The 13,969-nt window shown below is 41.7% G+C and overlaps 1 protein-coding gene across 6 annotated transcripts; it reads left to right on the plus strand.

Annotated features, from left to right (window-relative positions):
* Positions 1-328: 328 nt before the first annotated feature.
* On the plus strand, positions 329-13,962 carry LOC134759389 (HEAT repeat-containing protein 6-like). 6 transcript variants are annotated; one of them, XM_063718055.1, is made up of 8 exons: positions 329-621; positions 7,164-7,271; positions 7,546-7,687; positions 9,521-9,609; positions 10,392-10,507; positions 11,341-11,455; positions 12,848-12,949; positions 13,842-13,962. In XM_063718055.1, exons 4-8 carry the CDS (start codon positions 9,550-9,552, stop codon positions 13,902-13,904), a joined length of 456 nt encoding a protein of 151 aa, XP_063574125.1. In that variant the 5' UTR covers positions 329-621; positions 7,164-7,271; positions 7,546-7,687; positions 9,521-9,549; the 3' UTR covers positions 13,905-13,962. The 6 variants fall into 6 exon arrangements, with proteins under 6 accessions (XP_063574125.1, XP_063574124.1, XP_063574123.1 ...); XM_063718054.1 differs by lacking the exon at positions 329-621 and adding an exon at positions 4,544-4,816; XM_063718053.1 differs by lacking the exon at positions 329-621 and adding an exon at positions 4,544-4,786.
* The last annotated feature ends 7 nt before the right edge of the window (positions 13,963-13,969 follow it).

Genomic DNA, 13,969 nt, shown 5'->3' on the forward strand with positions numbered 1-13,969 from the left:
CCTTCCTTCTCTCCCTTCCTTCCCCCTTTCTACTTCTTCCTTTCCTTTTCTCTCTCCCTCCCTCCCCTTTTCCTTCTTTCTTTCCTCTCCCTCCCTCCTTCCTTTTCCTCTCTCCCTCCATTCTTTGCTTCCTTCCTTCTCTTTTCTCAACTTTTCTTTTTTTCTCTCCATGACACATGACAAGACGTGGTGTATGCGATTTGCAAACCAGCCACAGGGGCACCTGCCCCCCTGGCCTTGTGTCTGCAGGCCCCAGATGCACAGAGGCTGCATGCCAGGTTGGGTTGGTACTATAAAGTGGGATCTTCCAGGCTTTGGTGACAGTCAAGCAGGGGCATTTCTTTTCCTTAACTGTAGAACTTCAAAATGAAAAGAAAGAGCCCACACTTACCCAAAGCCCCAAGGGGGCTTCCTCACCTCTCCCACATGTGTTTCTTCACCCAGGTGAAAACGCAGTGTCCATCAGGATTGTTGGCAGTAATAACCAAGGCTGGGCTGAAGTTTACTACAGTGGTACCTGAGGGACCATTTGCGATGATGAGTGGCACAATTCTGATGCCACTGTCTTCTGCTACATGCTGGGTTACTCCAGAGGAAGGGCCCTGTACAAAGTGGGAGTTGGTAAGTCAGTCACCAGCCAGGGGCCTCTTCCCCAGAGGTGTGAATGTGGCTTTCTCTTGCTGGTGGGGTGTTGGCAAGTGACTCTGTGGTTTTCCTTAAAAGAAAAGTATTGGTCCAAGCAACCAAAAAGCTCCTGCAGCACAGGGCTCCAGGTATGCATCCTTCTGGCTTAGCAACACCAGCAGAAAGATGGCCTGTCTTCTCCAGCACTGACAGTGAAGGCTGGCCTGGCTTTGGTCAATGTCCGTCCAGCCCTGGAGTCAGAATGCCACATGACTGAGGGTGTTTGCCAGGGATGGCTCTCCAAAGGACAGCTGAGTTGATGGAACTGGAAGATCACAGAGAAGATTCAGGGCAGGCAAACACAGACGTTCACTCCAGCTGTCTGCAAATCAGCAGCCTGGATTGACCAGCAGTCTTGGCTGTGATCATCTGTAAAGAGAAGATGGGAAGGGAAGAGAAAACAAATCAGAGCAGGGACTTACTAAAATTTGGGGAAAATGTCTTCGGATGCTGGAGACTCAGCCTGTGTCTTTCAGCCAAAAGTTCAAACCTTGAGCAAAGGAGTTAAGTCCCCAGGCAGAGCCCTTTTCTCTGGCCATAGGAGCTGGCCTAGCAAGACACGAGGCCAGTTCCCCTTGCTCCCAACCCCAAGTGCTCCCTGTCCTTACCCCAACCCAAAGCAAATGCCCGCTTTAGAGCAGGGCAATGGCTTGATTACAGAGGCATGTGAGGAAGGTGGACACAGCAGGAGTGAATTAGCAGGGAGGAAACTAAACGCTGGGACACCCACCTAGGAAGATATTTCAAATAGAGTGGGGTTTAAGTATTAAATATTTGCATGAGACTTTTGTCAAAGGGTAGAGAATAGAACAGAGGCAGAGTCATTATAAAACCAACAACAACAACAACAAAAACAGGCTAAGCCAGCCATCAGCACATTGGGCTGGAATGGGCCAGAATGAGTGAGAGAATTCAGCAGTCTACCCCAGATGGAAGCTCCCAGGCACACACATGGCTGCTTTGCTTTGACTCTAATCCTACCCTTCTTGCTCTCTCTCTTGCTTTCTATGTGATGTGAAGGTGTGAAGAACTTTTCACATCTTCTCCCAATGTATCAGCTACTCTCTTTGCTTCCTGCTTCCCTTTGCTAGCTAGCACTTTGGGAGATCAAGGTCAGGAGATCAAGGCCATCTTGGCTAACACGGTGAAACCCCATCTCTACTAAAAATACAAAAAAATAATTAGCCGGGCATGGTGGTAGCTGCCTGTAGTCCCAGCTACTCGGGAGGCTAAGGCAGGAGAATGGTGTGAACCCGGGAGTCGGAGGTTGCAGTGAGCTGAGATTACGCCATTGCACTGCAGCCTGAGGGACAAAGCAAGACTCCGTCTCAAAAAAAGAAGAAGAGAAAAAATAGGAAGCAAGCTGGGTATGTGCGTTTAGAGGTGCTGTGTATTTTCAGCATTATAAATGAATAGAGATGAGTGGCAATAGTTTTTTTTGGTCCATAGATTTTTGGTATCTTAACTAGTTTTGGATCTCTTCCACTAAAGGGATTGCCTGTTGAACGTTGTTAGGAATGTAAACTGAAGGCAAACTGCCTGGGTTTGAAATTTGTTCTGTCCCTTGCACCCTGCCTGGCTTCAAATCCTAGCTCTGCTTATTACGTTCTTTTAAGGGGATGATCTTTGAGCAAATGTCTTAGCTTCTGTTTTCCCAAGTAAATGGACACAGTAGTTGCTACCTTGTGAAAGATTCGTGTAATTGACCAGCGTTTACCAAGTAGCATCAGTGTTTAGTTTTAGTCATTGGTGATTCTGCAGCTGGACTGTGAGGGGGTGCTGGGGTGGGGGTGGTGTGTGTGTGTAGTACTTAATTGCATGCAGAAAGGAAAAGATACTTTTGATAACTGAGAGGCAGCTTTTCTCTGCTTTTGTGTCAAAAGGGAAGAAGGGAGTTTGGAGAGGGAAATGAATTCTCTTTAATACTAAGCTCTCTTCCACAAAACCAGAGGTAGATAGGATGTGCAATAATTTACAGAATTTCTAGACTTCAACAATCTGATTTTTTAAAATATATTTTTATTTTTTCAGGTTGAGACTGAGCTATGAAGTTAATCTGTGGCGATGTTCTGGATGCACTGGACAAACACCTCATCCCAGCAGCTACCACTGGCAAGTCCAGGGTTTTCTATTATGAAATGTAGGTTCTATGCTAGAAAGGAAAATGTAAGATTAAAAGTTGGCCTTTTTAGAATCATGACTTTCTTCTATGTAGGTTTCCAACTTTTATTTAAAAATAATTGTTTAATGTTAGAAGGCTAGTTAATGTTGGAATAAAAAGATGGTCAGGCTATTATAAAAATGTATTAGCCTTTGTTTTACTTATTTATATTCTTTTGCTTTCATGGGACTTATCTCATTCCCCTCCCCCAAACGGCCACACATTGCACAGTGCTGGCTGAATGTTTCATGCAGAAATTTTATGATTAATACACTCATGTCATTTCTTGGAACCATTTGCTTGTTTAATTCTAGTCTTTCAAGTGATAATTTTGTTGATATTTAGAGACTCCTCAGTGAATTTCTGTGGGATTTTTGGTTATATTTAATAAGGAAAATAATATGAAATGTCTAAGAAAAAAAGAAACAAAGCCAATTATCCCTGAGAGCATTTAAAATTATTGAAGTACACTTGTTAATTGTTAGTATAGAACCTACATTTTGTAATAGAAGACCTTGGACTTGCCAGTGGTAGCTGCTGGAATGAGATGTTTGTCCAGTACATCCAGAACATCGCCACAGATTTTTAGCTCAGTCTCAACCTGAAAAAATAAAAGTAAATTAAAAAAAAAATCAGATTGTTGAAGTCTAGAAATTCTGTAAATTAATACACATTCTATGCACCTCTGATTTTGAGGAAGAGAGCTTAGTATTGAACAGAATTCGTTTCCCTCTCCAAACTCCCTTCTCCCCTTTTGACACAAAAGCAGAGAAAAGCGGCCTCTCGGTTATCAAAAGTATCTTTTCCTCCATCCCAACACCCCCTCACAGTCCAACTGCAGAATCACCAATGACTGAAACTGAACGCTGATGCTGCTGGGTAAATGCTGGTCAATTAGATGAATCTTTCACAATGTAGCAACTATTGTGTCCATTTACTTGGGAAAACAGAAGCTAAGACATTTGCTCAAAGATCATCCCCTTAAAAGAACGTAATAAGCAGAGCTAGGATTTGAAGCCAGGCAGGGTGCAAGGGACAGAACAAAATTCAAACCCAGGCAGTTTGCCTTCAGTTTACATTCCTAACAATGTTCAACAGGCAATCCCTTTAGTGGAAGAGATCCAAAACTAGTTAAGATACCAAAAATCTGTGGACCAAAGTAACTTGCTACTCATCTCTATTCATTTGTAATGCTGAAAAGGTACAACACCTCTAAAACGCACATACCCAGTTTTGCTTCTTTTTTTTTGAGACGGAGTCTCGCTGTCACCCAGGTTGGAGTGCAGTGGCGCGATCTCGGCACTGCAGGCTCCGCCCCCTGGGGTTCAGGCCATTCTCCTGCCTCAGGCTTCCGAGTAGCTGGGACTACAGGCGCCCGCCACCTCGCCCGGCTAATATTTTGTATTTTTAGTAGAGACGGGGTTTCACCATGTTAGCCAGGATGGTCTCGATCTCCTGACCTCGTGATCCGCCGGCCTCGGCCTCCCAGAGTGCTGGGATTAGAGGCGTGAGCCACCGCTCCCGGCCTCCAAGCCAATTTGTGACAAGCATTTTCAGGGTACTAGTCAGAAGGGTCCCGTAGTCATGGAAACTCCTCTGCATCCCAGTCCGGTCTAAAAAAGGTACTTCCCGAACTAGCGCCCGGAGCGGGATGATGCCCCGGAAGTATTTTCCTGGGACTCTTTCCTCCCCCCACCCCCAAACCCGAACCACGTAGAAAAGATGGCTGCTGTGCAAGTTGCTTGCTGGTTGCTTTCCGGGCACCCGCGGGAGGCACCGGGAGAATCAATCCCTGAGTGAGGCAGTGGGTTTCGCCGCTTGTCCGCCAGGCTCTGCGCCCTGCGCCCAGATGACAGCAGCTCCGCCCGCACCGAGATCCACCTGCTCTTCGATCGGCTCATCTCTGAGAACTACAGCGAAGGCAGTGGCGTGGCCCCGGAGGTAGTCGGCGCACCGCTCGGGAGAGAGCCGGTGGGGTCCCTGCTGGTCCCGGCATCACCCCTCGGTGAACTCAGCTGGTGGCCTCCGCCTTCCTTTCCCTGCTCTTCCCACTCTCGAGCCTGATGATTTAGTTTCAGGCTGGCGTGCCCCCTCCTACCTTGGCACATTCTTAGTTCTCCATTCGGAAGACACTGCAGTGCTTGGCATGCTGGAGTCATTCAAAATGCAACTTGAGACTCCTGCTCTGATAATGCGTCAGGTTTCCTCTCTGATACCACCTTTCCGTTGGCCCGCACCCTCCTTGACTCTCTATGCACCCAGAACACTTTGTTGACAAAATGCATTACTACTGTTTATTGCCTATATGGTACATGGACCACGTGGGAATCTTAGAACTTGGGTAGTATTAGGTCTTTTTTGCTTATGAAAATACTGAAGCTCATAAAAATACACTATACAAAACTCCGCCACAAAGCCCCTACGTTTTCTGTTCCTACACATTAGCTCTTCCCCTCTGCCGTCTTTCTGAGTAATCTTACACACATCAGGCCTTAAATTAATGAATTCTCTCAACTGTTGACACCATGGCCTTCTGGCCCTATGTAGGAAAGAGGGAAGTGGTGCAAGTTGCCTGCTTACACAGGCATCTCAAACTAGACAGTTCCTAAAGATGAAATTCATTAGCTCCAAACACACATTCCCGTCCCCAGCCCATCCCACCTTCCAACACACATGCACCACCCACCAAGTCACACAAGACACAAACACTGGTTCTTCCCTCCTTCATCCCAGATCCTGTCCAATTCAGATATTTCAGAATGTGTCTCATATATATTTCTCAGTTCATCCCCTCCTGTCTGTTCCCATAGCGAGGGTCTTAGACCTCAGGCAAGGCGACTTATGCCTGGACTGTTCCGCTGGTCTCCTCTGACTGATCTCCTGCCTGCTGTCTCGCTCTTCTCCAAGCCAGTCATTCGTCTGCTGCCAGAATCATCTTTTCTTTAGGAGGAAAAAAAATAATTGATCATAAAATTTAAAATGTGCTTTGGAAAAGTCTTCAATATGTATTGGTAAATGGTTGGAGCAAGTTACAGAACAATTCATTCAGAATGAGATCAGTATGAAGCTGGAGGAGGGATTTTAAAATATGTGTGTTTATATGTGCAAAGTAAAATGTCTGAAAGAATTGACAACAGAATAATAGTGTATGTCATTAGGAAGCAGACTGAGATTAAGGCAGTAGTCGAGGACTTTAGCTGTATTTGTATAATTTGATACTTTTGCAACAAAACTTCGTGCCTTTCCATTCTCTCCTTTTACTCCCCCATTTGTTCCTGTGTGCAGTCATTTAAAACTTGCTGTTCTTCAGGCACCTACTGGTGTTTCACACCTCCAGGTTTTTGCATACTCTGTCCACTTTGCTTGCAGTGTTTTTTGATGCCCTATCTGGAAAATTTCTCCTCATCCTTCAAATCATTCCAGATTCTGCTTTACAATCACCTCCACAAGGCCTCCCTAATTACTGTTCCTGGACAGAGTTTGTATGTTATTCTTTCAGCACTTAATTCACCTTATTTTAATTATTTGTTGTGTTTCTTTCTCTCTCACTAGTTTGTGAGCTCTTTGAGGTTCAGGAACATGTTTGACCTTTGGAGCCCAAAAACCTAGCACGCTATGGCGCATAGTAGGTGCTCAGAACCTTGTCATTCTATAAACATCGATGGATGAATGAAGAGTGGGACTTGCAAATAGGTCCTTCTTGTTTTTTTTTTTTTTTTTTTTTTTTTTTTTAAGAATTCACTAATTATTCGTAAAATCCGTAGAAGTGTTAGGAGTTAGGACTGATTTTTCCCAATGGCATTGAAAATCTGGTTCACTTACCTTTTGATATTTTTAACTTCAGTTTGTGCTTTTATACCCTAGAAGCCTTTCTTTGGTTATTTAATTATACTGTCTCTACATATGTAGAGAACAGAGTCTTCAGCCTGACCAAAACCATACTGATTGTTTTCCTTTTTTTTTTCTCTTTTCTTTTTTTTAAGAGACAAGGTCTCAAATCTGTCATCCAGACTGGAGTGCAGCAGCAATATCATAGCTCGCTGTAACCTTGAACTCCTGGGCTCAAGCAGTCCTCCCGCTTTGACCTCCCAAAGAACTGGGATTAGGTGTGAGCCACTGTGCCTGTCTTTTTCCTTCTTTTTTAGCACATCCTATTTTTGTGCTATCACTTCATTTTTTTCCTTCCTGCCTCACATTTTCTTTCCGCATTTTGAATGTGAATATTTACTTTTATTTTCCCATTTGGCTGTGTTTTGAGGATCCTCACTTGACTAATAAGTATTTTACCTCTTCTTTACCTTTTTTTGTTTTTTGGTAGGACGTTAGCGCTCTTCTTGTCCAGGGTTACTGACTGGTACCTCTTAATCAGAATCATCTTGTCAGCAAAGTGTCCCAGCTTATCCACCACTTACTTAACAGATTACAGGTAATCATGTGGGTAACTCTAGAATTCATATCATGAACTTTGAGAGTAAGTAGATACCTTTGAAGTACTACATCTGTAGTAGGTATGATAGGCTGTTGTTGGAGATGCTATAAGAATGCTTTTAAAGCAAATATAACTCTGATCCAAAAAAAATTATTCTGTAGAATTCTAGAAGTTTGTCTATTAGTTGTATGCCTTTCTGTTTGGTTCAGTAAACCAATATCATTCAGGCCCCCCAAGCTTATAATTTCCTTTTTTTTTTTTTTTTTTTGAGATGGAGTCTCACACCGTTGCCCAGGCTGTAGTGCAGTGGCACGATCTCAGCTCACTGTAAGCTCCGCCTCCCAGGTTCACACCATTTTCCTGCCTCAGCCTCCCAGGTAGCTGGGACTACAGGCACCCACCACCACGCCCAGGTAATTTATAATTTCTTATGAAAGATACACTTGAACAAAATATATCTAAGAATAAATTGAAATAATCCCCTGCCTCTCTTCCACCAATATTTTTCCCCTTTCCTGAAGCTACCATTTTTGTGGTCTACTTTTGATGCTTCTAAAATATAAGAAGTAGCTTGGGGCCAAGGGGACAGCAGGATAAAAAGACTCCAGTTATTTATTTAAGACTGTTACCACATGAGTGTGTGAATATATTTAAGAGCACAAAACATATCAACTAGCATTATGTGAATTAGGATGCTTTTGGCTGCAAACAACAGAAAAACCATCCCAGAGTCACTAAACAATTTTTTAAAAAATAAAGAAAAAGGAATCACTCCATGTCCCAAGTGCCAAGGGAGGCATCTGTAGCTCCTTGATAATAAGAGGCTCATCTTTCCCTTCACCATCCTTAGCATGTGGGTTATCCTCAGCTAGCATCTCTCACAGTCGTAAGATGACTGTGCCAGTTCTGGACATCCCATGCCAAAGAAATGATTAATGTTCAGCAGAAGCTAAATAACTTTATTTTATGTTGTGTCTCTTGTACTTAAGAGTAAGGAAACATGTCCTATAAACTCTCTAGCAGACTCCTCAGTATCTTGCTGGAGAGACTTAGGTCATGTAAATACCTCTCTAAACTAGTCTTTAAGCAGGAGAATGGCTCCAGCTGGTAGTTTCAACATTCACTACACATTAGAATCACCTGGAGGAGGGTTTAAGCTCCCTTGATGCTTAAAATGTGCAGCCACAATTAGCCTGCATCAGAACTATTGATATTTTGGCTCAGATGATTGTTTTAGGAGCTGTCTTGCACATCATGCAATGTTTAGCAGCATCCTTGGCCGCTACCCACTAGACTCCAGTAGCACCTCTCCAATTGTGACAGTCAAAAATGTATACAGCCATTGCCAAATGTTCCTTGGGGGTTAAGCTTGCCCCAGGTTGCCCCACTCTCTTAAACTAATTAGTGTTTACCCTTAGGTCTCATGTGGGAGAGGTGGACATGCAATTAAATTAGTACTCTGCCAGTAGGGAAGGAAGAAATGGATGCTAGTAGGTAACCAACAGTGTCTGCTGCATGGAGTAAGGCTGTTTTCAGTTTAGAATCTTTGAAACTAACATGGGGTAGCTTCTGTCTGTTTACTGTTCTTAGGTGTATCATCTTTGTAACACTGGCAATTGGAGATGTTCCGGATCACCAGTGGCACCTATAGCACCTTACCAGCTTTCCAGCACTTGGTGACAGTTTGTCTCAATTGTCCATGAATTGACACTTGGATTAGCCTGGTCTGTCCCAACAACCTTATCAGCTCCTTGACAGGAGAGATATGCCCTCTCTTCATGGTGTATTCCTCATGTCATGTTAGAGATGCAGTAGGTGTTTAGCAGTTATATTGGTTCACTGTGTATTCGTTGAGTGTTTATTATGTAGAAGGCAGTTTAATTAAATTTCAGTGCATTGAAATACTCATATCTGTGTATTCACAGCTGCCAATGTCTGGTTAGTTCAAGGAAAAATTACAAGGACTTTATCAAGTTCTACTTTACTAAAGAGGAAGAAGCGAGCAAGAGTGTGGGGCGGGGAAAAGGTCCCTACATTGATCAAACTTTTAGGCCCTTTAGAAGTGATCCTTTTGACACATAAATGACAGACACACACTCTTTTATACAGCTTGATTCAAGTGCACATACATGTCCATAAAAGAATAATATTTTTTAAAAGTTGCATCAGAATATATCTTTTCCTGTGCTGTTAGGTAATTGTTGATGAACAGCACTTGGATTTCCTGTTGGCATATACTATTTCAGCTATTCATCAGTGTAGTTCCTGGACACACATGGAAATTCTTCAAGCCCTGGCAGCTCTGGTGTACTGCAATGGCTCAAAATGTCAAAAGGTAGTTTAAAGTGCTTTATCCTTCCTTTGAAAGGCCAGGAGCACAGGCTCTGGTGCCAACACTGTGTTCAGGTTTCTATCTTGCCACTAATCTCTAGCAATTCTTATTCAACCACTCTGGGCCTTGTTTCCTTGTGTATAAAATAGTTACTCTGGGCTGAGTGTGGTGGCTCACACCTGTAATCCCAGCACTTTTGGAGGCCGAGGTGGGCGGATCATGAGGTCGGGAGATCGAGACCATCTTGGCTAACACGGTGAAACCCCGTCTCTACTAAAAATACAAAAAATTAGCCAGGCGCGGTGGCAGGCGCCTGTAGTCCCAGCTACTTGGGAGGCTGAGGCAGGAGAATGGCATGAACCCGGGAGGCAGAGCTTGCAGGGAGCTGAGATAGCACCACTGCAGTCAGGCCTGGGCAAAAGAGCAAGACTCCATCTCAAAAAAAAAAAAAAATAGTTACTCTGAGGATGAAGTGAGACAATACTTGTCAAGTTCATGGCCCTCGGTAAATAGTAAGCATTATTCTTAATATTATCATTACCCATCAGCCATGCGGCCACACTAAAGAGCATCAGCAGCTACCCAGGCTGGGAGTAATGATTGTTACTGATGCTTTTTGGCATATCTTTGCATATCCATCTGACATTCATCTAACAGCTAGTCTTTTGGTGCTTAACTGCCATTTAGTTAAAAAAAAAAACGAGAGAGAAAGAAGAAATCTGTCTAAAATGTAATATTTTCCTAGAAGCTTTTCTTTGACTTATATTGACTCTTATTTTTCTTAGTACCTCCCGCAGCTGCTAGGCAAGACCAGACTTTTAATGAAGTTGAGTGACTTGGCTCAGTCTGATCCTGAAGTCAGGAGAGCTACAGTACATTGTATGGCAAACTTGCGTCTCAGGTACGTGGCTCCAGTCGAGTTTCTCAATGGTAATAAGATAGTGCCTCTATTGGGCCGTTTGTAGGTAGTTCCCTCTGCCTGAAGCCAGAACCAACTTAGACAAATAACTAACTTTGCATTTCCCGTGTACTTTACTAATAAAATCATCTTAGGTTGTTTGTTAATTTTAATATTGCTTGTGAAGAAGGAAAAAATAGACTAAGACCATATTCCTAAAATGTGGTAATAGTGACTTAATGTGCAGTATGTCAAAATTTTGTTTTCTATTGGTATAAAGTCTAAGCATATTAAGCTTTTAGAAGGATATATTCATGCAGATTTAAGTGCTGGTGAGATGTATCTGTAAAGGGCAATTTCTTTTCTTTGAAGAAGATGGAAACAGCCCCAGCTGCTCACCCTCGATTCTCACAGTAGGCAGCAGACAATGAGCAGCACAAATGTGAACTCATCTCTGCAGAGCACAGCGCTGTCCAGAGAGTAGGAAGGCAGGCACAGATGTGTGATTCTAGCTTGACAGGACCTGTCTGGATTATTTCCCTCCTAGGACTGAACAGCAGAACTAAAACAAGATTTTTCTTTCTCCATACTTTTTCTACCACAAACTTTTGTAACCTTTCCATATGGAAACCACCCTTCTTCTATATTCATTCTAGCCCTGTGCCTGTCCCCCAGCAGTAACTAATTAACCAAAATAATAATTTTCCATAGCATAGTTGAATTCAAAGATATGTTCCAACTCCAGTAGTCTATATGACTGCTATTTTTAATTAGTCTTTTGCAAGCCTCATTTTAAAGGAGACTGAGTTTGAGTTGTTTTCTCTGTATGCATTTAGTGTGCCAGGACAGCCGTATTTGGAGGAGCCCTACCAAAATGTCTGTTTCCAAGCTTTCCTGACTATTTTACAATCTCCAAAATCATCTGATATGAATGATATCACATTTTGCATGGTAAGTGGACTATCATTGATATAGTAAATGTTGCAGATGTGTCTAGAAGCAGATTGGAAAAGTGTTACTAATGAGTTTAATTTGCATTATTAGCTTTGTCTAGAGAAATACACATATATGAAATGTTTGTAACCTAAAAAGACAAAAATCATACCATTTTGGTGTAAATTATAAGAAGCTTTTTATTTGTTATATTTTGCAATTCTAGGTTTTTAGAGGAAACTGTTCTTTTTCCTTCTGAATATAAAAGCAATAGTTGCAGGCTAGTGACTGTCTTTAAGATGAAAGTGAAGAGAGATTTCACCAAATATATCTGCAGTATTTTATTTCTTTTTTAAAAATATGATGCAAATGACAGTTTGTTAACATCTTTTAAATTTAGAGTAACACATTTCAAATGTTCTGTATCTAAGATAAACTTCCTTCTAGTCTCCTGCTCAGATATAGCCACTGAAGACAATTTGTGCTACATGCCCTCAGATTTTTTTCTATATGTAAATGAGAATTACAACTTTAAATGGGATCATACTTAACATGCTGTTTTGTAACTTTCTTGTTTTGTTAAAACTGAATATCTCTGGGACATCTGTTCAGTTCCTGTTAATATACCTCATACTTTCTAACTGCTATGGCTGGGAGACCTTGGACAAATTAACTTCTTGGAGCCTCCATGTCCCTCCCTGAAAAGGGACTGATATAACCACACTGTGGGGTTCTTATGAGAAGTATATGAAATAAAGCATTCAAAGGGCCTGCTGTTATTGTTGTTGAGTTTTACATTTAGCAGAGGGTTAGCTTCTTTTATAATCATATCACAGTCATCAAAATTGAAGTTTTTAAAATTTTCCCACTATTTCAAACAAGGCTACAGTTCACATCATCCCAATGTAGGAAGTGTTTCTTAAGGAGAGAGTTCTAGAAATGAGATTACTGAGTCAAGAAATCAATCTTGGTCAGAACTGCCCTCCAGAAACCAAGTTTTTATAATTTATCATCTGTTCCCACATACATGGCCTTGCTTTTAAGAGGGCTGGGTTTGCCATATTACAGAGCTTCTGTAATTCTGATCTGTGCTATCTTTTTTATCCATTATCACATTTTTCTTGCTAAACATCTTCTGTCTTTTTTCTTGCTCACCATTTGTACATAGTGGTTTGTAAACATGTACAATAAGACCACTTCATTATTCTTTTCTTCTAGAAAAGAATTCATGGTAGTTTATCCCATCTCCTTGGATCTGCATCTCTGCTTTGTGTGTGTATGTGTGTGTCTAAAAGTTTTTTTCATCATCTAGAGACTGTCCCTCTTCCATCCTAAGTGGTGCTAGTAAATTGATTGCTGGACAAACAGATTTTATTCTGCCTTCTAACTGGGTCTCCCTTTTCCCCCTAGTTATTGCAAAATGCATTAAAAGATATACAATCATTTCTAAATGGTGGGAAAATGAAACTAACACAGACTGATGAACTTGGAGCACTTTTAGCTGTGCTAAAGGTAAGGCAAGTCTTCATATGATCATTGTCTTTCCTGTTTCAACCCATGGTACAAGCACCACTTCACATCCTTATTCTAAGGCTAACTTTGAAGTATTAAAAGTTTTTACATATATTTTGAGAGAGTAGACAAAAATGTTCATATTCAAAGACACTTAATATTAACAGAAAATAATAAATCTCCATTTAATAAATGCATCAAAATTTTAAAATTATCTATGAGTCTTGGGAAGGGAATAGGTAGAGGGGTATGACCTGTAGAAGATTTAATTACAGACTATGTTGTACCTGTTTGTACTTAGAAGAAGAGCCAGTGCTTCTCCTTGGCTTTCTCCTCCAAGTAGTAGGCAGGCTAACCAAGACGTGTGTCAGTGGGCAGCTTCCAAGCGTGCCAGTCAGTGGGAAAGTCAGGCCAGCATCTCCAGGGACCCAGTTTCTTCAGCCAGCAAAGTAAGAAGTAATTCTTTCCTTGTGGCATTCTCTTGCTCCCACATCAAATAGAGAGGTAGCTATAGGTGGAGATAGGTAAATAAAAATGACAAATTGGTTTAAAAAATTATAGACAGATAAAGTAATTCGATAAATTTTATAAATAAATAAGGAAACTAAAACCAGACTTGATTTGATCTGACCAAACCAGATCCAGCTGGAGGCCAGATAAACTTCAGCTCTTCTTTAAGCCCTATGCCTTCAAGGTATCTATTTTCTGTCTCATTTATATTTCCTTAGTAGGCTTTTGAACATTAATCTGTGAGTGTTCTGATCCAGACATGGTAAATAGTTCTGTTTTATGATTAATGGTTTATGATTAATGGTTGTGTGTGTGTGTGTGTGTGTGTGTGTGTGTGTGTGTGTGTCCTTATTCATCATTAATAGAAATTCATGTTTCACAGACTCCCTGGACTAAACATAGAGATGCCCATGGTGTTATACCCAACTCCGCTTCCTCAGTATGATGGGCGAACACCTATCAAACCGCAGCAATCAGAATCCAGTGCTTCTTGACCAACTTTGGTACATT

Source organism: Pongo abelii, chromosome 19, assembly GCF_028885655.2.
Source record: "Pongo abelii isolate AG06213 chromosome 19, NHGRI_mPonAbe1-v2.0_pri, whole genome shotgun sequence".
Lineage (NCBI taxonomy): Eukaryota > Metazoa > Chordata > Mammalia > Primates > Hominidae > Pongo > Pongo abelii.